The 25,992-nt window shown below is 31.2% G+C and overlaps 1 protein-coding gene across 1 annotated transcript in view; it reads right to left on the reverse strand.

Moving 5' to 3' along the window:
- LOC142328356 (O-acyltransferase like protein-like) overlaps positions 1–25,113 on the reverse strand; it is an 82,464-nt gene extending 57,351 nt beyond the window's left edge. Inside the window, exons 1-3 of the mRNA XM_075372064.1 lie at positions 24,982–25,113; positions 24,513–24,711; positions 1,505–1,686 (exon numbers count right to left, since the gene is read on the reverse strand). Coding sequence (XP_075228179.1) covers positions 1,505–1,686; positions 24,513–24,711; positions 24,982–25,113 — 513 coding nt within the window. The remainder of the gene's footprint in view (positions 1–1,504; positions 1,687–24,512; positions 24,712–24,981) is intronic.
- Positions 25,114–25,992: the final 879 nt, after the last annotated feature.

A 25,992-nucleotide genomic window follows, 5' to 3' on the forward strand; every position in this document is an offset into this window, starting at 1 on the left:
TAATTAGTTCTTCTTCTGTCTATCGTGATCCAATGTAATTTTTATTTGTAAGAGATGCAAATACTGTATGTCTTACACAATCCCTCTTTATTTTACTTATTATGCTTTTCAATTAATTGTTTTAAATTAATGTAGGCATTCATATAATATTTTAATGAATAATTTTGTTTATATTGCATCTGTATTTTTGCATTGTTTACAAACTTAAAATTTTCATATATTAGATCTTCCAATGCAAATAGAGTTTTTTTTTGGGATTAAATTATCCTTTTAGAGTTTAAAACTGAACAGACCTATGTTATTTAAAATTTTATTTACCCAGAATTATTTTGCCCTTAATTATATTGGATAACTACAGTTTTAAATTATAAGAATATGCGATTTATAGTAGAAAAGTCATTAACTTTTTTTTTGTTTTTATTTGTAGTTTCTTTCAGATCTATCCAGTGATAGTGAAACAAGATTTATTCCTTCTTATTTGTTCATTTATACAAAATTAAATTAAATATGAATTATTGTAAAAAGTAATAATGATGATAATCACCACTATTTTAACCTACGTTAAATCAATTTTTCTGTACAAAAAATTATTTAGGATATAATAAGGCATTAACCTATAAAATTGAAAATAAAAAATACTTATTAGTATATTCAAAAATAAAATTGCATATAATTCATGAATTTCATAGATCTTCTAAGGTTGTTTAAAAGTACTGCAATTTACGGCTTAATTTTTACCAATCGTGAGCACAATTTTATCTGCATACTAGAGACAAATATATGTTATAAATCATTTTCACATATGTTTCTTCTTTTGATTCAAATATGCACGTAATGTATGACTATTTGTTAGAATATAAAGTTCTAAGTTAATAAGGATTTGTTAAATCATGTAATAAAATGTTTTTGTTAAAATAATAATAAACATGTATCTTCCCTTTCATCGTAGAGAAAGGATGAAGGAGTATATAATTATACTCCTTCATCCAGCTTACATGTCACTGATATATGTGCCCGAAAAATTAAATTGTTTATTTCATTAAATAAACCAGATAAGCAAAATGTTGTCTTCATAAAATATGTAATTAATAAAAATGATTTTATGCTTATTTTCCCAGAATTTTGTTTTACTTAGGAGGAAGATTTTTGGTGAGCTTGAGAATAGAAATTTGAATTATATTAAAAAGCCAAGCCTGTCTAAGATTAAAACCAAAAACCTTCCACGTGAAAGATGAGCTGGCCTCCATGACATGAGTGGTAGCGTCTCAGCCTTTCATCTGAAGGTCCTAGGTTTGAATCCCAGTCAGGTATGACATTTTCACACACGTTACAAATCATTCATCTCATCCTCTGAAGCAATACCTAACAATGGTCTCTGAGGATAAACAAAAAAAAGATGAAAGATGAAGATGCTACCAGTTCACCACAAAGTCAGCAAAAACAAAAAAAAATCTAAATAAAGATCAGAATAAAAGTTAAACAATGAACTATTTTTAATATTTACCTGATTACTTATAAGTGAATTTATTTGTAGTTTTGCAACATAAAAACTGACACTAAAAGGTGGTGCATATGTTTGATTTGATTTAAAGTCCTTATTAAGATCCTGACAAAAAGATAATGAGCCTAACCAGTATCCATTTCCAGCATAAAGTGCTCCAGGATAATGTCCACTGGCGTCCCAAACTGAAACAAGATATATCACAAAACATTAAAGTTTATACATAATAAGTTTATATATATATATATATATAAAACAAACATTCATAAAAGTAAGGTGATAACAGAGTAACTGGTGAACACTATTTTATTTTTGAAATATGTATACAGTTAATGTACATATGAATAAATATATGATAAACCTTTATTTACCTTGTACAAAATATGATGTAAAAAAGAATTACATTATACAATTAGGAAACATAATATCTGCAAAGGATAACCTGTGTGTAGATATGAGCCACTTTACAGATAATATTTCTAAAAAGGGAATATAAAAATTAAAACTATTTTTAAAATAAATAGTAGTAATTAAAAGTTCCTAGATAAATAGATAAAAGTTCTTACAAATAAAGACTTAATTGTTAAAAATTGAGATCAGTTAAAATTTAAACTTATCTTAGAAAAACAGAAGAATAAAAAAAATTGAACATAAATACCATCACAAATGAATACCAGCACACATTAAAATTGCATTAAAATTCAACATTATACATTTAGTAATATCAAGAAGCTACAAGAATATGAAGATGATGTAAATAATATTTATATTATTACACACTTTTATGCTTAATATAAATTGGAGTAAAATGAATATTGTTATATCTATTACATTGTTAACACTATTTTGTAGCAATATAAAATAATTTAAAATATTGCTAAATAATCTTGGTATTAATATTATGACTATAATTATAAATTTACCCTTAATAAGTTTGTCTTCCTTAGTTTGGATTAGCTCTGTTATAGGATTTTATATAAAAAAAAAATATTATTAAGATTGGATTAAAAAATTAATTAATTATGTATCATTTAGACAAGATGGCAAAAACACGTTTAGAGTGATTCATATACATTATTTATCATTATCCACTCACCTATTTCTTTAAGGAATTTTTTGTTCACTCTGCTAAACATATATTTAGCAGGAATAAGATATATGAGTTTAGCAGAAATATACATGGAATGTCTTCTGTAGACAGATAGCTCATTTCGGGGTATTATAAAGATGATAGTTAATGGCCACAGATTATACGATGAATCACTGGTATTAAAGAGGTTTATATATTTTTTTGATATGTAAAACAATGCTTTTGATGTAGAGCTGTCTCATTGTTAACATGTTGAATTCCTGGAGTAGGTCAGCTGTAGAGTAAAGCTCAGCCTTAAATATATTTAAGGCTACTTTTATTAAGTGTTTTTTAAGCACATATGCTTTATTAAAGTGCACATTTCTTGCCGCACCCCATGAACATATTTTATACTGCAATATTGATTGGGCATACTCAAAATATATGTCTAGCGATAGTATTATTTTTTAGTTTACTAATTTGGTGGAATTTAAGGATTCATATTCCATATTCAGTCAAGTGCTTTATGCTAGTATTTTTGTACATCGTAAGTACTGGTGATCTGCTGTTTAAGTAACTTGTAAATAATTTATGAGGTAAGCCATGTATTCCCAAACTATTTAATTTTTATAGCAGCTTTAAATGTGGGACAGCATCAAAAAGGCTTTTGCCAAATCTAAAAAAATTACTACAGTTTTTTTATTATCCTTAAAGTTATTTAATATGGAGTCGATAAGGTAATTTATTGCATCTTGGGTGCTTTTCTTTAGTTGAAGTCCATATTGATTTGCATGAATTATGTTAAATTTACTTAAATATTTTGTCACTCATGATTTGATAATTTTTTCCATAACTTTAGATAGACCGTTTAACAAGCCTATTGGATGGTAATTTGTTAGAATACAACGATCTCTCGACTTGAAGAGTAGGATATTATTAGCAATCTTAAATTTGTTTTGAAAACAGCCTATAGCAAAACATTTATTTATTAATTCTTTAATAGGTATAGCTGTATATGGAGAAATTTTTTTAAGATTATGTTTTTAAAACAAACAATACCAGGAGCTGAATTATTTCTGGTAAGAATAATTATATTGAAAATTCCATTTTCATTTGTTGGATACATAAAAAAGAATCACAAGTTACATGCCTGGTTGATGATTTTCATGCATAATAGACATATTTGCATTTAACAGCTTTTCCACATACTCCTTACCTACTTGAACAAAATGGATATTTAAAATTTCAGGGTCAATTTCTGGAATAATTTTTGTTTTACTAATATTTAATAATTTGTTTATATAGTCCCACATCTTTTTACAGTTTCCTTCATCTTGTAAAATTTTACTTTTATAATAGTTATGTTTACATTTTTTAATTATTTCACTTGACCCACCGGGGTGGTCTAGTTGTGAAAGTGTCTTCACAAATCAGCTGATTTCAAAGTCAAGAGTTCCAACGTTCAAATCCTAAAGGCAGTTAAACCTAGTAAAGGTAGTTTCCTTTGTATGGATTTGAATACTAGATCGTGGATACCGGTGTTCTTTGGTGGTTGGGTTTCAATTAACCACACATCTCAGGAATGGTCAACCTGAGACTACAAGACTACTACACTTCACTTACAGTCATACATACCATCCTCTGAAGTAATACTTGATGGTGATTCCTGGAGGCTAAACAGGAAAAAAAATTATTTTGCTTAAAAGATTTCTGTATTTTAGGTACATTTCATAAGAAAGCTACCTATTGTAATGGGTACCATGATTCGACTTCGGAAAACTTCCACATATCTTTACATTTCACATCCCCCAGACCCCAAAACCACCATCAGTTCAAAAGTTTATATATATAATTTAGTTTTAATTTTAATGTCATTGACTCCAACATAACATAGATAACAACCAGGTATTTAAAAGAGCTGACTTGTTCAAGAATTTAATTTTCTAATACAGTTTTTCGTTTAATAGATTCTCTTACCCTTAAAAGCCACCACCTTCGATTTCGTAACAGACAGTTTTCAGTTGCTTAGCATTTCCTCCAAACTTCATAAATTTACAAATGTCAAATTGTATAAAAAAAGCATAATTTATTATACAAATATTTAAATAATGTAACAGAAAACCTTTAAACGATAATCCTAAAATGAATTTAATGTTTCCGTGAGAGTCGTTACACAGACTTTCAGTACTTCAACAAAAATTAGATTTTGATGTAAGAAATAAATTAAGTAGAATTAAAATAAGTATTTAAAAATTAAATTTTATTATTTGGTTTAGCTGTGTATTTAAGATTAATGATAGCATACATAGAAAAATATTTAATTAACTTACTTACATAAAGTAACAATTACAGTAATCTTTATGACAGTAAAATAAATCTAAAAAATAAAACCAACTCTAAGCACACTAAAAAAATCAAGATAATAATAATTTGTTTTCTTAGGGGTACATTGTAATCTTGTTTAACTAGTAAACAATGAACATTCCCCCACACCCAATGAGATGAGAATGATAAATATAATATGTAAATGAGGTGTAATCTTGTACAAACTCAGACCAACCAACCAATCCTGAGATGTGTGGTTAATTGAAACCCAGCCACCAAAGTACACCAGTATCCACTGCCTACTATTCAAATCCGTATAAAAACAGCTAACTTACACTAGAAGTTCTAAGGTTCAAATCCTAGTAAAGGCAGTTACTGTTATAGGGATTTGAATACTAGATCAGGGCACCATTGCTCTTTGTTGGTTGGGTTTCAATTAACCACACATCTCAGGAGTGGTTGACCTGAGACTGAACAAGACTACACTTCATTTACATTTATACATATCATCCTCTGAAGTAATACCGCATGGTGATTTCAAAGGCTAAACAGAAAAGAGAAGAGGAATTGAATCTCAAAACCTTCGACTTCGAAAATCAGCTGTTAAACAACTGATTTGCGACGACGAGTTAAACACTAGACCAGCCCGATGTTTGGTATATTTTTCGATTCTTTATTTTTCATATTTAAACTCGGTCAAATTAACTACTAACTTTAAAAAAAAGAAAAAAGTTGTTTAAAAGCTGATTTTTGAAGGTGATGAGAGATTCAATTCCTCTTGGATTACAAACTACAAACATTTACCTTACTAACTTTTAATTTACACTAACTTAAAAAAATAATTTAAAGTAATTGAAAAAGTATTAATCTTTTTTTTTACTTTTTTTGTTGTTATATTATTACGTTTATTTAATTAATTCTTTATTTTATTTTTATTTAAAACAAAGGAAGCTTTAGAATAAAAGCTGCTCGTATGAAAAAAAGCTGACAACACAGTTTTAGGACTTTCTCAGAACGCGGCCGCGGCTAAACCGCGTTCCGGGAAAGTCCTACACCTATGGGTTATTTCTGGTGCACGGCTTACCCACATATACACGTACAACTTAATTTAAAATATCTATCGTTTTATTTAAATATAATATTTTTTTCGTTTATTTAATTCAATGATTCTAAATAAAGCGCGCGCACATGCCGTATTTAATTCGCACGGGTGTGGCGTACTACCGGCGACGGTTGGCACTAACTGAACTAAGGCAATTTCATAAATTACATAGAACAAATTTCGGTTGTACGGTCGGCATACTAGTGTAGCTGCGAGGCTTAACGCACCACGTACCGAGTCAATCAGGTAATCGAGTTCGAGACCCAGCCAGACCGAATTACTTTTTTTCACTTTAAATATTATTCATTTATTTAATTCTACCGCTCACCTGTGAGTCACAAATAGCAGTAGTGTGGAGTATTTTTTGTGGTGGTGGTGCAGTTTTGCACAATTTTTTTTTTTTGTAGATATTGTTATTTTTTAATTTTTAACAAATGTGCCTAAGAAAAGTATGACCTTAATTAGGTGAAATCTCAAGATACTGAGGATGACCTTACTCTACAGTCTCACCCCCTTGACGTTTTAAATTGAAAATTTAATGGTATCAATGCCCCATATATAGAAGTAATCTGACCGATTGTGGTCGAAATCGGTTCAGTAAGTTCTGAAGATATAAGATGGTTTAGAGGCCAACGCCGAACTCACGTACATACGAACATTAACATCCGGTTTTTTGGGTTCCTTAAGTGTCAAAAGTTAAGATCCAGTGAAAACCGCGTATGCCCAAATTGGACCGATTACAGTAGTTTACCTTCTAGAGCTATAGAGCTATCTAGACGGGAAAGTAAAAAAATCATTCGCAAGAAACACAAAATTTATGAAACCTCAATATTGATAAAAAATATGAAAAAGAATTTACAGAAAATAAAGATATTACTAAGAAGTTTGAGGTAAGGATTACCATATTTAGAATATATTTTATTTTTTAAGTTTAGCTTAAGTTTTTCAATAAATGTTTGGGAAAAAATACTTCTAATATGAGAACATTAGGTAATGTATATTACAAAAATCCAATATTAAGCATCCATAAAATAAATATGAAATATTTTAAAGTTATTTGAGTAGAACATATAATTTTATTCATTTCAAAACTTCTCCATTTAAATTTTATCGGGATAAAATCAATTACGTATACCAGAGAATATTCTTCTATCAAAAAAAAAAATCAAAGAAAATCTTATAAATCGGTAAATTTAGTAGAGAACATCATGAACATACATAAAAAAGTTAATCGGATCAAATTGGGAACCCCTTTTTTAGTCTGTTAAAAATATATCTTACTTTTTATTTCTGTTAATTAAAAATGTTGATGTGGAACCACATGACTTCCTTGTTACATACACATTTTTAAAAGTACATAAAATTTTATTTCACTAATAACTTCTGATTTTTTCATGTTTGTTTTTATTGTTATTATTGAATTATTATTTATTGTAAAAATGTTTTTACAATCACAGGTTAACAATTATTAATAAATCAATATATTTAAATTTAAAAAAAAGGAAATGAAGTAAATGAATTCGAACCGATGTGCCCTCCCCTTGTAAGATCAAATATTTCATGAATTAAACTTTATTTGGCTATAACTCTGGAATCAATGAAAATAAGTACCACTTATTATAAATCGTTGAAAAGCTTCAATTACGCCTTATTACTGCAGTTAAGAAAAAATCAAAAATCAATTCTTTTTTGGATTTTGGGCTTTATTGGACATTTTTGATCAAGTCAATTGCAATCAAAAGGAGAGTTGCTCTACTATATGTTACAAAAGTCCTAAGTCCAAAATTTCAACATCCTACGGCTTATCGTTTTTGAGTTATACGAGATACAGACGTCACGCCGAAACTAGTCAAAATTCAGGATGCAGGGATAGTCCAAGTCGATATTGCCGTTGAAATCTGAAAACCGAAATTTTTCGCGATCACAATACTTCCTTTATTTCGTAAAAGGAAGTAAAAATGAACGCTGACCTATTTTAATATGTAATTAACGTTAGTCATTAATCATTCTCTTAGTAAAAAAATAAAAAAATACTGTACTATACATAAATAGAAAAAATCACTGACGATTATCAGTGATTGTGGTAACTCGTAGCTACACATACAGTATTAAAAAAAGAAACGTTATCAAGTTTGTCATTTGTAACTAAATTTCTAATGGTAATCCTATGTTTTATACTTTTTTTAACATATAAAAATATATAATATGCAGTATTATATAACAACTCCGTTAGTTCCCTTAGAACAGTAAATGAGCGTAACGGACAGGCACGTTTAAGTATTATTTAAAATATTTTATGTATATTATACACGCAATACAATAAAGAACACCTGGATATGCTCAAGGTAGTACTCGTAAATAATGTACTTATAATTTCCCTTATATCATCAATCGCATTTCTTATTTTCGTATATTTACTGAGAATACTTTGCGTAAATGACATCAACCCGTACCGTAACTAATCTTCAGTTATCTTAACTGTTCAGTTAGAAATAAGGATGTATATAAATATGTAAACAGTACTTCTCTTCTCCATTCCGCTTTATCTTTTTTAGGGAAAATACAATTCAAGTAATTTAATTTTATCTTTTTTTTTGGTAATTTGTTATTATTTAGAAATTTTTATAATAAAATGTAGAACAAAGTGAATTTTTAGTAAGATTTTCAAATTTAGGAATTTCTTTACCGAATCATAAGCTTAGTATTTGTGTGAGTGAGTGTATATATATATGTGTGTGTGTTTGTAGTAAAAATAGGAGCGAGAGAAATAAAGAGACAATGAAAATAATGTTTACATAATAATAATAATCGTAATTAAAATAACAATAATAATAATAATAAACAATAAAAAGGACAGACATAACAACTTGACTTCCATAATATACCATTGAAGACTCACCTAGGTCAATAACAGGCCACATGAAACAATCTTAATTGTTCCAACTGGCCATTACACATTTTCAACGAATACTAACTCAATATTTTACGTAGTTGTTTTTATCTATCTTAAGAAAGTAATTTTATTGATTTCTGTGGTCTTAGGATTTAGGATCTCATTGCATCCATGTGGCGCATATTTTTCTAACTGTATTAATTCCATACAATAGGAATATATAAATCACATATTACAAATGTTAATATCTTATTGCAAGTTTCTAGCCGACCTCCGTGGCGCGAGTGGTAGCGTCTCGGCCTTTCATCCGGAGGTCCCGGGTTCGAATTCCGGTCAGGCATGGCATTTTCACACGCTACAAAAAAAAATCATTCACCTCATCCTCTGCAGCAATACCTAACGGTAGTTCTAGAGTTTTTAAAAAAGTTAGATGTTTCACAAAATCTATTACATATACGCTTATGTATAAAATCTATTACATATACGCTTATGTAATAATGCCTGTTATACACATTATTATAAGTACATAAAATTCTTTTTCACTAATAACTACTGATTTTTTTTAATATTTTTATTTTTATTGTTATTATTGAATAATTATTTATTGTAAAACTTTTTTTTACAATCACGAGTTATTAATAAAACAATATATTTAAATTTAAAAAAAAAAGTTAAGAAAATTAATTAAAAAAAAAGAAAAAGTAAATGAAGTCTGATTCGAACCGATGTGCCTTCCCCTTATAAGATCCAAATATTTCATTAGTTAAAATTTCATTTGGCTATAACTCTGGAACCAATCAAAATAAGTACTACTTATGATACATCGTTAAAAAGCTCTCAATGAGGACTTATTACTGCAGTTAAGAAAAATTCAAATCTTGTTTTGGATTTTGGGCTTTATTGGACACTTTTGATTCAGTCAATCGCAATCAAAAGTGAAGGTGCACAACTAGATGTTACAATAGTCCTAAATCCAAAATTTCAACATCCTACGGTTAATTGTTTTTGAGTTATGCGAGATACATACGTACGTACAAACATCACGCCGAAACTAGTCAAAATGGATTCAGGGTTTACTTCGTACAAGGAAGCAAACATATCTATGTATGTGCATAGGTATGTATGTCGCTCTGCTTTTGGTCTTGATCACCTTGACGCTTTGATCACATCAATTTTTTTCAAAAATCTTATGGGGAATAGGGGATATATGGATATAAAGCAATTTCGATTTTCTTCCAAGAAAGAAAACTTCATTAAACCGAATTTGTTACCTGAAATGCGTATATAAAAATTCAAAAGCATTTTTCAAAAAACCGTCCCCCTATTAAAATTGAAATATATATCTTTTGTTCTTCTTTTTCATTTTCCTTCGGTTAAAATATTTCTCAAACATTTTTTGAAAATTTATATTTCATATATAGAGCTATCAAGAAATGTTTACAATTGTTTTAAATTATTATAGACCCCGGACCTGAAATTCAGAAAAATATTTTTGAAAATTTTCATATTTTAGCCTTTATTGAAGGGGGAGTCTTAGATTTAGTGAAAACTTTATTTAAGAAGTTTTGTGTTAGCTTAACCTATACTTCATGAATACTTTTTTTAAAATCTTTCTTCGAAAGAAAAATCTTAGAAAGATTTATTCTCCGCCTCTAAAAAATATATTCTGCCTTTGTTTTTCGGCTCTAACTCTTTTAATTTTTATTATTAATAGCCGGAAAATTCACGCACTACTTTACCAGCCTTTTATAATAGACTTCAAAAAAGGAGGTCATGTATTCGACCCGTAGATTTTTTTTTTAATGTTTGTTCACGCATAACTTTCTTCCTATTAATCCGATTAAAATAAATCTTGTTGCTATCGACGCAGCTGCTTTTCGCGGTGGTATCATGATGCTGAAAAAGATTTTAGACACAAAAAATTGATCTGAAAATTGACAAAAGAAAATTTTTCGCCGTTCAGCGGGTAGGTAGGGACACTGAGAATTTTGATATTCTGTATATATGAATTACGTTAGATAATGGTATATGATCTGCAAGGCAGGTAATTTTCTGCACAGGATATATAGCACCGTTAATAAAATCATCAAAAATCTAGATGTCTCATTTTAAACATTTCAGACCCGACGTACATTATATACAATGTATTACATCGGTAGGGACAGTGAGAACTTTATAATTCTATATACGTACATCACATTACACGGTATTTTGCGGTCTCTCGCAAGGTCGGACGTCTAAATTTCTTCATAAAACTTTTAACATTGTTGGTATTCATTAGTAATCAAAGTATCGACGCCCTGAACGCAGTGCAGTACATTATTTAATCCTGTGGAAGGTTTCTCAAACTTTCCGCCACACAGTGCTTTTTTACTGTGTGGGTAAAAAAGCTATTCAGTACTTTACTTGGACCTAAATCACTCAAAGCTAAACCGATCTATTTTGACTCGACTTAGAGCAAAAAAATCTTGTTCTTTGTCAGATACTTTTTTCCCAAATCTACTACAGCTCTATTTAATGTTGTACCTTGCAATTTATACATTCTTAGTTCCCAACTTAAAATTAAAGGTAGCATACGTCTTTCTACATATCCATATCCTTTAGTTAGCTTGAAACTTATATTTACTGGTGTAATAGGTGTCAACCATCTTTATAGGTGGTTGAACACCTTTATAGGTTACAACCACCTTTATTTTTCATTTTTGTAGCTATTGCTCGTCATAGAATTTTATTAACACAGTTTTTGGTAACGCACTCCTTTCCAGTCAGTCCTTCATAGGGTAGGCCGTTTGAATTTCTTTACAATTCCCATAGCGGGAATTGTAAAATTCTTTACAATTCCCATAGCGCCGTTAACTGAACCATCATAAATCGATATATTACGCCTTAGCGTAACTCTTGAACCCTCTGCCATTTGTACATTGTGCAACTAAACTATTAGTAACTAGACAGTTACTAATATCTACCGGAATAACAATCCCGGGGATTTTCCCGTATGTTGCAACTTCTCGTGATTCAACGATGGCGTTAATAATATAAACTCTATTTGTTTTTGATATCATATCAAGCTATACTACGATTATATTCATAAACTAATTTAATAGTTGGGAATATCCTTACAGAATTTCCATCTGCAAATTCGTCTGTTAAAGGAACCCTCCTACTTTCGCAAAGCATTTCCGATCGGTCAGTTGTAACTTCGCCAAAATGCAAGTTATTAAATAAATCGATAAACTCCATTTCATTTATTTGTCTCGTGTTTATTGTTAACTCACAAAATGAAAACTTATGACACAAATTTATTTCAGCTTCACACCAAGAGGTTAAACAAAATACCAATGGCCTTTAACTGGAGGCAGCTGCATTATATCACCAAAAAGGAGCACGTTAACATCATCCGAATAAAACATCGTTATTAATCAGACACAGAAAATTATGAAATAATTATTTAAATATTAAAAAAATGGAACCGACATCAAATCCGCTAAAAATTACGAAATCATTTTGTCCAAATATTTAATTAATTCCTTAGATACTTTTTTGAATTGACTCCAAAATACATGAAATTTGAAAAACTTCAAATTTACTCAATACGACAATGGTTGTATATTAAAAAAAGTTTCACATGTTTAGCATACGACAAGCCTCATCTTCTTACAATTCCAGTAACATTTTGGTAATCCCCTGCCGTAAGGGATGGTCATATCAAAAGTTGTTTCAGTCAAAAGTTTTAGGTAATGTTTAGAGAACTAACGACCACCTAAAACCGTTCCGATACTGTGCCTATTAAGGAAGGTATGATTTTTTTGTCTTCGAAACCTAATTTTTTCAACCCACTGGGCCAATTGTAGGTGATATAAAAAAAATTTACTTAGATAAGTTTTAAGCTCTTATCCAAAGAATAGTAGGAACTTTAAACGAATTCGATATTTTACTTAATAAGAAAGTTATAGAATAATTTTGTTTTTCAAAAAAGCCCCCCCATTTCCATCCCCATCGTCCGATTTTGCCCATCAACAAACTCAACTGAGAATTTGGGTCGTTATATTTTATGTATCAATTTGAGAGTAATTGGTGCAAAATTATGGCAGCTATCGTTATGTTCACAAGAAAGTGAAATACATACATATATAACATTATATATATATATATATATATATATATATATATATATATATAAACTTTTGAACTGTCGGTGGTTTTGGGGTCTGGGGGATTTGAAACGTGAAGATATGTCGAAATTTTCCGGAAGTTGAATCACGGTACCAGTTACAATAAGTAGCTTTCTTATGAAATCTACCTGAAAGCCGTAATAATCGGAAAAGCGATCAAAGCACATAAATATGAAACTGTTTTCATATCGGGATTTGTTTTATGTTGTATATATATATATATAGTATTAGAGACAAATTTTATATTATATCCAGAAATTAATTTTGTAGAAGCAGGTTCAAAAAAGTGTCGTAAGTAATTAAGTATTCGAACGAAATTATTTCTTAAATTTTAGCGCATTTTGATGTCTACCATTTTTTTTAAAATAATTATTTTTTCATATACTCGTATATATAATATTATTTTAAGCATATATTGCGTAGAGGATTACTTAAATTCTATCGAATGAAAAGTTACATTATAAAATAAACAAATACTCTAACCGGATAACGACGCAAATTCTGAATTATAAAAGGTAACGGAAAAAATATATATTTCGCATCAGTAACCCATAACAGTGAAATACTGAGTAGCCTATTATAACTAACTACTTTATTTTGGAGGTGAAAAAGAAGAGATTTTTCTGCAGTAGTCGTTAGTTAATTAAGTGGAAACTAGGTCATTCACCTAAATTATTATATTATTGTTCACACAGTATTCCTCACAGCAGTGGTATTTTACGGTATATTAGACTAAACGGACGACTAACTATTATTAAGTTAGGTTTTATGTTATTGTGAACTATCTATCTGTAAAGTCCAAAATAGTTATTATAACTGCTGATCATCATCGTAATCATCATCGCTTTGAAAATAAACTTCATTGTAAATACAAATGATTAATTACTATGTAATGTGATTTTAGTTGTATATTTACTTTCATATTTTCACCTTGAATGCAAACATAAAAAACCTTCTCGTTCTTATTGTATGATTAGGTCAAATATAAATAAAAAAAAGTAACTTATACCGATCACGATAACGAGGTATTATATTACCTGATATTCAACGTAGAGGAAAAAATAAAAATCATACCTCAAAATAAAATTCATAAACAATTGCTGATTATTAAGAATTTTAACAAAATGATTTTAATTTTTCTAAATGAAAACGGTTTTTTCCCACAGATAGGGGAATACATTTTACTGCTTTATATTATCTGATCTAGTCTTTCCTACAGCTATTTGCGGGAAAAGTATCTGAAGTAAAATCAGAGCTGCTTTCTCTGATATTCAATTTACGCCAATTAGTTTACAAAGCAGAGTGAAGACGTCTCTTACAGAGCAGATTATCAACCGTATTACAATAGACTTAGTGTGCTGATGTACGACTGTATATTCGGAAAACGACAATTGAAATCTACTTCGCCTTTTTCAAACAAGATTGTTTTCGTGAGAAATGTCATTTTGTGAAAAGCTCATGTCAGGTTGCCTGCGTACATACATATTTCTGTTACCAACTTACGAAATCATAATTTCTCAAATTTTCAATTTGACGGTGAATTCGATAAATATACATAAAGTTTATTGCCTTAATAACATGCACTGTTATTTTTATTTTATTATTTTTTATTATTTTATTTTTATCTTTAAAACAACACTATTTTCTGTAGCATAGCCTTTGTAGAAAAGCAAACATGATTTGTACATGTAATCCCTTCGGTTTCATACGGTAAGTGTTAGTAATAAAATCAAATTTCTTGAACTTGTATTTGTTTTTTATTGAAATATTTTACAATTTTCATAGAATTAAATTTTCTGTAAGTTTTTATAATAAATTTAGATTTAGTCATGAAACAAAGTTTTAGATACCTATTTTAACGGGTACCATACAATGGTACCCAGAAAATTTCGACATATCTTCGCGTTTCACATCCCCCAGACCCCAAAACCACCATCAGCTCAAACGTTTATATATATATTTCACTCTTGTGGACACGATAACTACCGTAATTTTGCGCCAATCACTTCAAATTGTTCCTTAAAAATAACTCGTTCCAAAATCTCGGTCGAGTTCGTTAACGGCCAAAATCGGACCATGGGGGTGAAAATGGGGAAGTTCTTCGAAAAAAATATATCGCTATAACTTTCTTATTAAGTAAAATAACGAATTCGTTTAAAGCTTCTACTATTCTTTGAATAAAGGCATACAACTTATCTAAGTAAATTTTTTTGATATCACCAACCATTGGCCCAAGTGTTGGAAAAAATGGGGTTTTGAAGACAAAAAAATTATACCTCCCTTAACAGGCACAGTATCGAATCTGTTTAAAGTGGTCGTTAGTCCTCTAAACATTACCTTTCTCTCTTTTTCCTGTTTATCCTCCGAGAATTACCGTTCAGCTATTAGTCAGTTTGGCCATTCCTGAGATGTTTGGTTACTTGAAACCCAACCACCAAAGAATACCGGTATCCACGATCTAGTATCCGTATAAAAGTAACTGCTCTAAATATTACCTAAAACTTTTGTCTGAAAAAAGTTTTGATATGACCAACCCTTACGGCAAGGGATGACCAAAATGTTGTTGGAATTGTAAGATGATGGGACAACATGTCGTATGCTAAACATGTGAAACTTTTTTCACATGCAACCATTGTCATATTGAGTAAATTTGAAGTTTTTCTTAACTTTAAAGCGAAAATCTTTTTTATACCCTACTTAGCACCGGTCAAATCTACCTCTGCCTTCCGGCGTGCCGAAAGGGATTTTTTGTATTATAAACGTAAAAAAATACGTGTTTTTAGATTTACAGTTTTACGTCAGATATTATGAAACTATTATATGAAAACTACTGAGGGTATGGTTCTGAAACATGTTTTATTCAATAAAACTATACCCTAAATTCAATCAAGAGATATAAAGAAAGTTGACGTTAAAATATGTTCAGTTCCTTCAATGCGTTAAATTTTTATCATTTATTTATCAATTCCATTTAAAGTTATAATAAAAAATAAAATAAATCGTTTGTTTTTGCGATAATAAAAAAAAATATATATTTATTTTATAAGAGGTAAAAGAAACGTATCAAATGAAAATTAAAATACATAAAAAGAAGACAATCCGAAACCAAAGTAGATTAATCGGGTACACTGAGTACTGCATTAATTAACCAGCTGATAAATTTCAACTAAACTACTACATACGTAACGAAATAATTATTACTTAATGAAAATAGTTATTTTATTATATAAAACCAAATAATATATAGGCTAATTGGTCAACTTATATTTTCTTAAAAAGAAAGGAGAGAAATACAAACATATATGTTTGTAAAGAGTAAACCGGAAGTAAAATTTTAATGTACCTATTAAACATGAAACTCAAATGTAATCGTACGTCAGGAAGAAAATAAGAAAGTGTAATTATGAAAGTATCCGGTATACTGGGTATTAATTTCCACAACTACGAGAAGCTTTAAATCTTACAATAAGCTAAAATTAAAAATGAATTCTGTGTTCATTGATTTGTTTTTTAAATACAATTGATGCTTTTTTAGTATTAAATATTATAACTTTTAATTAGTAATCCTTTAATACTAATTATAGTTTCAGGAGTTATATACATTACGATCCTGATACATACTCGTTTTATATATATACGCACGCGTGGAAAAGTTAACTATTTCATTATTTTACATTCATTATTATTTTATTATTTACGAATTTAAAGCAAGCTTGACTGAAGAACAAAATTTCGAAAAGGGAAAAGCTACTTATTGTGTTTTATTTATTTTTATTCTTGAAGAATCAATTAAAGGTATGCACAATATACCTTTGTACCTACATCGTTATGCCATACGTTATGATTAAAGGTTCTACAATCATTTGAAAATTAAGAAAGGGTGAGAACACTCGGTTGAAACGACACCGGTTTAACCCCTCCACCCACCTTTATGTAAAAAAAAAAAAAAACAGAAATTTCTAGAAAAGTAATTTATGATTAATATTTTTCTGCTTGAATTATTATTAATTAATTCTTAAGGCTAGCCGCCATTCATTACTATTAAAATTTCATGTTGTTCAATTATTTAAGATCGTACGTAAAAGGCAAAAAGCTGGAAAAATATGCTTTATTTCTCGGATACGCCGACCAATGGTCATATTTCATTTTACAAATTTTTCACAAGTTTGTAAAAAATTAGTATTATAAAATCGTGAAAAATTGTAAAATAAAAGTCCTATAAATTTGTGAAAAGAAAGTTGTAAAATAGAAAATTAAGACAAAAATTGTAAAAAAACTAAAACCCGTGTGTGTGTTAGGTATATTCAACAGAATAACCAAAACAATCAACAGAGGACCAGATCCTCACGACGAATTTTTCTGCATGAGGAGTCCTACGGCCAACACAGAATCTTTAATGTGCCGGAGTTTGTTATCTACTGTAGCAGTCCAGTCGCCTTGACACTTTGCTCGAAGAGAGTGGTTTATACAATTAATAAAGTCAGAAGTACCAACACGACTGGTGAAGGGAGGTTGACTATATCCATCTTTAGCATAGGAATCTGCACGTTACTTGGCATTCCCACGTGGCTAGGAATCCAACAGAAACTCACTATTGTGTTGCGATCGTTCAACTCAATAGATTTAGTTCAATAGATTTCGGTGATGATAGAATGTCTTTAATACAAATCTTCTAAAGCTTAGAGTACACTACACCAGTCGCTACAAATAAGGATATGCGGTATTTTGGGTTAATGATATTCAAAGAAACCGTACAGTTCAGCAGTAAAGACTCTTGCAATAGTAGGTAGACCAAATATATAGGTTCTGTCTTTAACTACAATTGCGCATCCTACGGTTTTATTCTGTTCAATCTGTGTAGACCGCTGCGTCTGGATTTGTGTTGGAAATAAAATAGTAAAACATTTGCTAAAAGACAAGAGGAGGGGTTGATTTTTTTATTGTGTATGGTAAGGTCAAAATTAAATTCTATAGAGTTGATCGTCCACGGAGGATATGAACATGGATAAATCCGAAAAATAGAAAGTTTTTAAAATTTAAAAGGTGTAGTAAACGCTAGGTACGAATACCCATAAGTGCTGTATTACGTGGACGGTCCTCATACCTACGTAAATGAGGATCCGCAAGGACTGCATTAAAATCGGGTGATTCGGATGTGCTTTAAGACGGACAATGTAAGATGCTAAAAGCTGGTCCCGTCTATCCCAAAGTGATGGCTTACCGCAATCAACATGTATACTTACGACAGGGATTGATCTAAAGGCACCTGTAGCAACGTGGAGGAGATCATGATGTACAGCATCCAGCATTATAAGCACGGTATGATGCGCTGAAGAGTAGGCGATACAACCAAAATCTAAACGGGAACAAACGAAGGAATAATAAAAACGTAACATAACTTAACCGATCAGGTCCCCGATTGGTGTTGCTCAGGACACGCATCATATCTAGAAGTTTTGAACATTTTATTTTTAATTGTTTGTTGTGTTTGACCCGTGTAAAACGGCTATCAAAAAATAAACCTAGAAATAACATCAGGAGAGATAGCAATTTGCTCTCCGTTGACTTGCGGAATAAAAAAGTCCCGCAGGCGAGAAAAGACTATACATTTTGTTTTCTCAGGTGAAAAGGTGAAGCTGGTAACCTTGGACCAAGCTTCAAGGTGAGATATAATGTTTTGTGTAGTCTTTCTGTTGTGACTGTTGAACGGGGCGAAATATATATAGCAAAAAGGGGGTTGCGCACATTTAGTAATACTGTCGATGGCTATAGCAAACAAGGCGGCACTTAATACACCTTGAGGCTCTTCATTCTCCAAGGTGACGCTACCGGATAAAAATTTTCCAACACGAACACGGAAAGTTCGGTCATTTAAGAAACCCTTAATAAAAGCAAGCATATTGCCCTTAACTTTCCAATCTTTAAGGTTGTTTAGAATACCACGTTCTCAGGCCGTATCGTACGCCTTCCTGATATTAAAGAACGTAGCGATGAAGCGCTGGCGGAGCAGGAAAGCATGAAATTCCATGCAGAAAACTCTTTTATTTTGTTCATTATTATTTAGGCGGAATAGTTAGATAATAACCATCTTTCCCCTTCCAAAAACATAAGGGGATACTGTAAACGATCATAATAGCGATGAAGCTGAGACAAACGTTCCATTTGACTGTCACGATAACGTAAGATTATATCTCTAGGTTCTTTATCTTCATCGACCAGTAAAACAGCAACTTCACTAGTAGTTGGACCATTATAGCAACCTCTACGCTGATTAACAGGTACACTATCAGCATGAATTATTAATTTATAATTCTCCGCGTTAACCAAATGTGTGTTGTCAATATTGCATTTAAACTCTCTGATCAAATTATTATGTATGTAAACTTGCTTCAAGTTTTGCTGGTTGCAAGTTCCTTCTTCAAGTTTGGAACAATTTCTCTGAAATTTGATCAGTATCAGAAAGGAATAAATTTGTAAAAATTGGTAATCGACACCAGGTGCTGGCAATAAACTTCCTATGCAATGGTAAACTTGACCATGAATTTTAAACGTAGGCGTAAAATTCCTTTCTACAATTTCTTTAGTACCGAAAGAAGTCATCTGAAATAAAGTGTTGTATCTTCCAACATTATCAAGAAAATGTTTTGACAAAGGATGAGATCCTAAAACTAAACGGTTGATTGGTACTAATAGCTCATTAAAGTGTAGGAAGTGAAACTTTCCTACCACAACAACACATGTCAGGTGCTTCATCTTTTCATTTTTTTTTGCAAAACAATGATTGCATATTTTAATCATTACACCAATTTGTAAATCTTTACTATTAATATAATCCAAATGACGATCATATTCAAAAGCAGATCCGAACTGCTTTTGGTATAGTAATAATTTGGTTTAGTTATAGTAATTATAATAGCTCTTCCATAATCTCATGTAAACGAGATGTAGACATTCCCCTCGTATCTGTAGATTTTCTACCAATATTACATCTCTTACGTTTCGGTAGATTTTGAAAAAGAACTCAATAAATACCACCAAAATAAATAAATAAATTTGAATAATCAAATATTTATCGCTGAACAAATACCGCCAAAATCATTTTCTATAAAAATGATGGTGCATTGGTTTTTTTGTCGTACGTGCTCAAATTTTTATTTTAGCTGCTATTGACGCAGAGCGAACCAATGATGGTGCGCCGGGCGGCTGCACACAGTCCAGGCAGCTGCATACGGCTCCCTCCCTTCTAAAAGCAAGCTTTACTTTACGCACTCACCCGCTAGAAGCAGTCCGTTGTCAATTAATTTACAAATTTTTAATTTAATTTCTAAGCGTAGATTAGTTTTATTTATATTTTATATTTGTATTTTTATTTACTTATTTTTATTAATAAATAAAGTTATTATTATTATTTAATACCGTATTTATTCGACTATCCCCCGCACTTTTTTTCTTGGAATTGGAAAGAAAAAATAAGGGTGCGGGGCTTACTTGAAACATAGCCTTTAGCCAGGATAATTTATGTAAAGTAAACGTTTTCTTAGAAGTACCTAAATTCAATCACATAAATATAATTACATTAGGCTTTCGTTTATCAATACCGGATGCCGCTTATACAGAAAACTTCCTTAATTATTAACATCCTGTTCATATTATCGATAGGAACAAAGTTACGGTATTTTTATAAAACTAATTCATTCTGTATAGGCTGCATCCGGTTCTAATGACACCACAGTTACAGTATCAGTTACCCATCGTCGTCTTGTCTATTCGCCATAGTCGTTTTACTGTTGGTATATGTGGACGGTTATGTACATTTTATCTGTTTAGTTTATCTTGCAAAGTTTAATACGGTGATTTATTTTAATTACGGTATTAAGATGAGTACAAAAGGACAGCGTCTACGATCTTTTACAGTAAATGAAAAACTGCGCGTTACAGAAGAGGTTGAAAAAATTGGAAATCAGGCGGCAGGAAGAAAATTTGACGCAGATGAAAGCTGCATTCGAGACTGGCGTAAGAAGAAGCAACTTCTGGTGAAAGGCACTGGTAATAAAAGGGGTTTTCGTGGCTTAAAACCAAAATACACAGACATAGAAAAAAAATTGTATGACTTTGTTATGGAAAAACGGAAATGCGGTTATGCTGTCACGACAGAAATGTGTCAATCATATGCTCGTGAAATCGCTAAATCATTGAATAAAGTTGATTTTAAAACAAGCCGTGGATGGATAACACGATTTTTTGCACGAAATGATTTGTCAATAAGACGAAAGACGACAATTTCTCAACGACTTCCAGACTTATGAACAAAAAATATTACATTTTCACAAATACATAATAAATCTTAGAAAAGATAAAGGCTATTTGCCTTCTCAAATAGGAAACGCTGATCAAACCCCCGTATATTTTGAAATGCCATTTGATAAAACCGTAAACAAATAAGGTAAAAAAAGTGTTACGATTCGTACTAGTGGTAATGAAAAACAAAGGTGTAGTGTTATGCTTTGCATTACTTCTGATGGGTCAAAATTATCTCCGTACATTGTTTTTAAAAGAAAAACTGTTCCTACCGTACAGGTAAATGGAGTTATTATCAGAGCACAGGAATCAGGTTGGATGGACGAAACCTTAATTTTAGATTGGATCAGGTGTGTATGGCAAAAGCGATCAGGAAATTTACTTAATAAAAAAAAATACCGGTATGTTAGTAATGGATAGTTATCGGGGGCATACAACTGATAAAGTGAAAGACATTTTAAAAAAGGGTATGACAGACCAAGTAATAATTCTCGGATTGACATCTCGATTGCAACCACTAGATGTCTGCATTAATAAACCGTTCAAATCTGCATTAAAACAACTGTACAGTAAATGGATGGCTGATGAAAATTTCTCTCACGCCTACAGGAAGAATCAAACGCCCAGATTTTAAGTAGATTTGTGTTTGGATAAAAGATGCTTGGGGAAGGTATTTCCACAGAATTAGTAAGGAAAATTTTTAAAAAATGCGGAATATCTAATGAACTTGATGGTAGTGAAGACTATCACCTTTGGCAGAACGACGTGGAAAATACCGGTAACTCTTCTACAGACATTGACAGTGACAGTGATTAATTAAAAATAAAATCTCATATTAAAATAATCAACATGATACTTTCTTTTCATTTTACTGGCCTACTGATTCTGAACTAATCTTTATTAATCGTGAGAGAGTCGTTGCATTTCGCTCCTCCACGACTCTCTCCCGCTAAAGGCAGTCCGTTGTCAATTAATTTACATATTATTCAATTTAATTTCTAAGCGTAAATACTCTAATTTATATTTTATATTTGTTTTTTATTTACTTAATTTTATAAATTTCAATAATCAAATATTTAACGCCTGTCACATTACCAATATATCATATTACATGAGAAATCGAATACAACTGCATTAACTTAACTATTATGTGTATATCAAAGAAGCGAATTAAACTTGTCTAATACTCAATAATTACCGATTATCGACAGCTGACGCTCTCGTGATTAAGTAGACTGAATTTAGCGCAACATGTCCGCCACCTAGCGGAGAGCCAACATATTACATAAAAAGTTGTTACCTGAGCGCAACAAATCTGCCGCCTAGTGGAGAGTTAACATACTCCATATGGAGGCAGCAAAGCATTATCTTTTTATTGTATTTTTTTTATTGTTGTTTTTAATGTTTTTTCAAGATGAAATATATCTACATATCTTTTCACTTATACCAAGAAACATGGGTAAAAATTTGGTTGCGATTGATCGGGTAGTTTTTTTGTTTATTCCGAAAAAACCTTTTCCTCTTTATATATACAAGCAGACAATTTATATATATATATCGATAGGTTTGACATCGCATCAAACCTATCGATTACTCTCTAATTTTCAGTATACATTCGGTTATCCCAGGGAAGGTTTTAACCCACCGACCGAGGCCGTACCTCCCTTGAAGTTAACCTTCAAGTATATCTTCCCTTGAAGTTAATCTATAATTATCTTAACGGTATTAAAAATATAAATTATTTCTTCACACCTAGGGAGGGTGAAGCTGTGAATTAAAGATATTCATTAAGGAAAAAATAGATTAATCCTGTTAGTTCATTATTTCTGCCACCACGGCAAAGAAATAAGTAATTAATTTTCGTCGTCAAACGTGTGTGTGTACTTTAGTTACCATAGTTACTATTACTTTATCTTTTGTAATACAGCTTCGTTTTCAGGCTTGAATACTATAATTATTATTTATCTTATTATTCTCACAACCATGAGGATAACGTATAGTTCGGGGAGTCCAGGAAGTGGAGCCCTCTGGGCAGATGAGATGGCGACGGAAGCAAGTTCTGCGGGTTTCCAGGGCGCCGGTCGCCCTGGAAAATAGGGAATAGCGAGCAAAACGAGAGATGGACGACTAGTATTCTATAAGTCTGCTAAAGAATGATAGCTAGGTTTAATAGGTAATTCTCACGACACGATTGCAACATGAAAGCTGTGTGTACTTGTTTGTTTTAACTAGCTATAGTAAATTATTACAATAATACTATTTTTTTCCCTAATGTGTACGTTGCAATCTGTCCAATTAATGAACAATAAACATCCTAACCCCAAGGCCCAATGATATGTATGACAAATAAATTAAGTGTAATCTTGTACAGAGTCAGGTCGAACATTCCTGACACGTGTGGTTAATTAAACCCCAACCACCAAAGTACACCCGTATCCACTGTCTAGTATTCAAATCCATACAAAAGCATCTAACTTTAATTAGGATTGAATCGCAGAAACTTTGACTTCGAAAAATCATCCTGTAAACAACAGATTAGCGACAGGTAATACTACATGTCAAATAAAAATAAATTTCAATTTGGTTTTATCAGTTTATTACAATTTAAAAAAAAATGAATTTGCTGATGTTGCTGTAACTGAAAAACAATTATTTTTTTATTTTTTTTAGTTATGATTTGCATTATATAATTCATCTGAAATAATTTAATTAAAATTGATTGATACCACTAATACACCTTTTCTTCTTCTTTCTCTTTCTTTTTCCTGTTTAGCCTCCGGTAACTACCGTTTAGATAATTCTTCAGAGGATGAATGAGGATGATATGTATGAGTGTAAATGAAGTGTTAGTCTTGTACATTCTCAGTTCGACCGTTCCTGAGATGTGTGGTTAATTGAAACCCAACCACCAAAGAACACCGGTATCCACGATCTAGTATTCAAATCCATCTAAAAATATCTGGCTTTACTAGGACTTGAACGCTGTAACTCTCGACTTCCAAATCAGCTGATTTGGGAAGACGCGTTAACCACTAGACCAACCCGGTGGGTTACCATTAATACACCTGCCTCTATGAAACACCATTTTAGATAAATTTTATAATTATTTTTTGAAAATTATCTTCTTAGAATAGAATATTACACGATCTTACCTTTTAAAGCCCATGTACGATTATTTTCCAAATCACCAATATAACTTTCTAAATTATGTCGACATTGAATACCGATTTTAGCTAAAGCAGGATCCTGTCGTGCTCTCCAGGCTTCAGTAATACCTCTCCAAACATCCACATCGCTTTCTGTGATAGTAAGTACTCCAGTTAAGAAGAATATAAATGTTATGGCATAAATCTAAAAGAAAATAAAATAAATCGATAATAAGTTTTACCTGATTAAAAATAAAATGTTACACATTAAAAAAAATTTGAATGAAAACCTAGTTCCAGTTCTTGAGGACGTTCTACTGGACGGCTCAGACTGATTTTTTTATTCTGCTCGAAATGACCCTCGGATATATCATCAAGCGTCATCAGACCTGAAGCTTGAGTCTTTTCCGTAAAATCCACAAAAATGTCTTCATTTATTCCTTAATAGAGGAACTTTCCAAGGTTTTTTACTCACAGGAAGATGACTTTGAAGGTCCATCGATGCTTGACGACTTATCTGCGGGCCATTCCGAGCAGAATTAAAAAAATCAGCTCGATCAGTCCAGTAGCACGTCTGAACGGCGAAATAGAAGTTTTTAGCACGCATTTTATTTGTGGTAGGAAAGGAAAGAAAAAAAGGGGGTTGGGTGAAACTTGTAAATGGAATATGTTTTTAAATATGTAACATTACTTTGTAATAATAACACTGCTGAGCAGCAAGGGGCCACTAGTACGATAAAAAACATTTTCAGGAGTACAGTACCAGAAAAGTTATAATTTTGTTTTTTCATCCTACCCCTCCGGGCCGAATCCACAACATAGCCCAGGGGGTTGTCCAAGCACAAGGGCTATGATAGGGGGTTGTCATAGCCCATCCTTCCAAGCACAAACGAATGGCAGCTCCGTAGAGGGCTGTCCCTAAACCCTTGATCTGGCTTTGATCTGGAGTCTCCTTGTCACAAATTTAGTTACCGCACAAACCTCTTAGGGGGGGGGGGGAGAGGTTTCGTGCGGTAACTAGCTTAAAATTATAATATTAGGGGCTTATACAGAAACGCTTATGTTTTTTGTTATAATAATAATATGAAACAGTACACCTTGTTTAACTTTCGTATTAAGGAGCGTTTCGTACTAGTGTCAGGCTGAATACATATTGGGTCTCAAACGCGAAACTCTTGAAAAAAGTTAATTTGCTGATTAAGGCAGCAAAAACGTGCCGAAACTCTTAGAAAACGATTGAGTAGTAACCATTTTCGTAAAGATGTAACTCAAAAACAAAGAATTGCTGAGTAAATAATCAGGTAAATATGCATATTATATAAGTATTAAAAAAATGCTTTCCTTGTACCCAATATTTTTTTCTTTATTTCGATGTTTAAATTAATTAAAATTAAAATAAACTTTGGTCCGGGTCAAATCAGGACCAGAATTACCAAATATATTTTATTTATAAAAAATATTAAAACACGTCAGACAATATTAAAAT

The sequence above is a fragment of the Lycorma delicatula genome, chromosome 7 (genome assembly GCF_047948215.1).
Source record: "Lycorma delicatula isolate Av1 chromosome 7, ASM4794821v1, whole genome shotgun sequence".
NCBI lineage: Eukaryota > Metazoa > Arthropoda > Insecta > Hemiptera > Fulgoridae > Lycorma > Lycorma delicatula.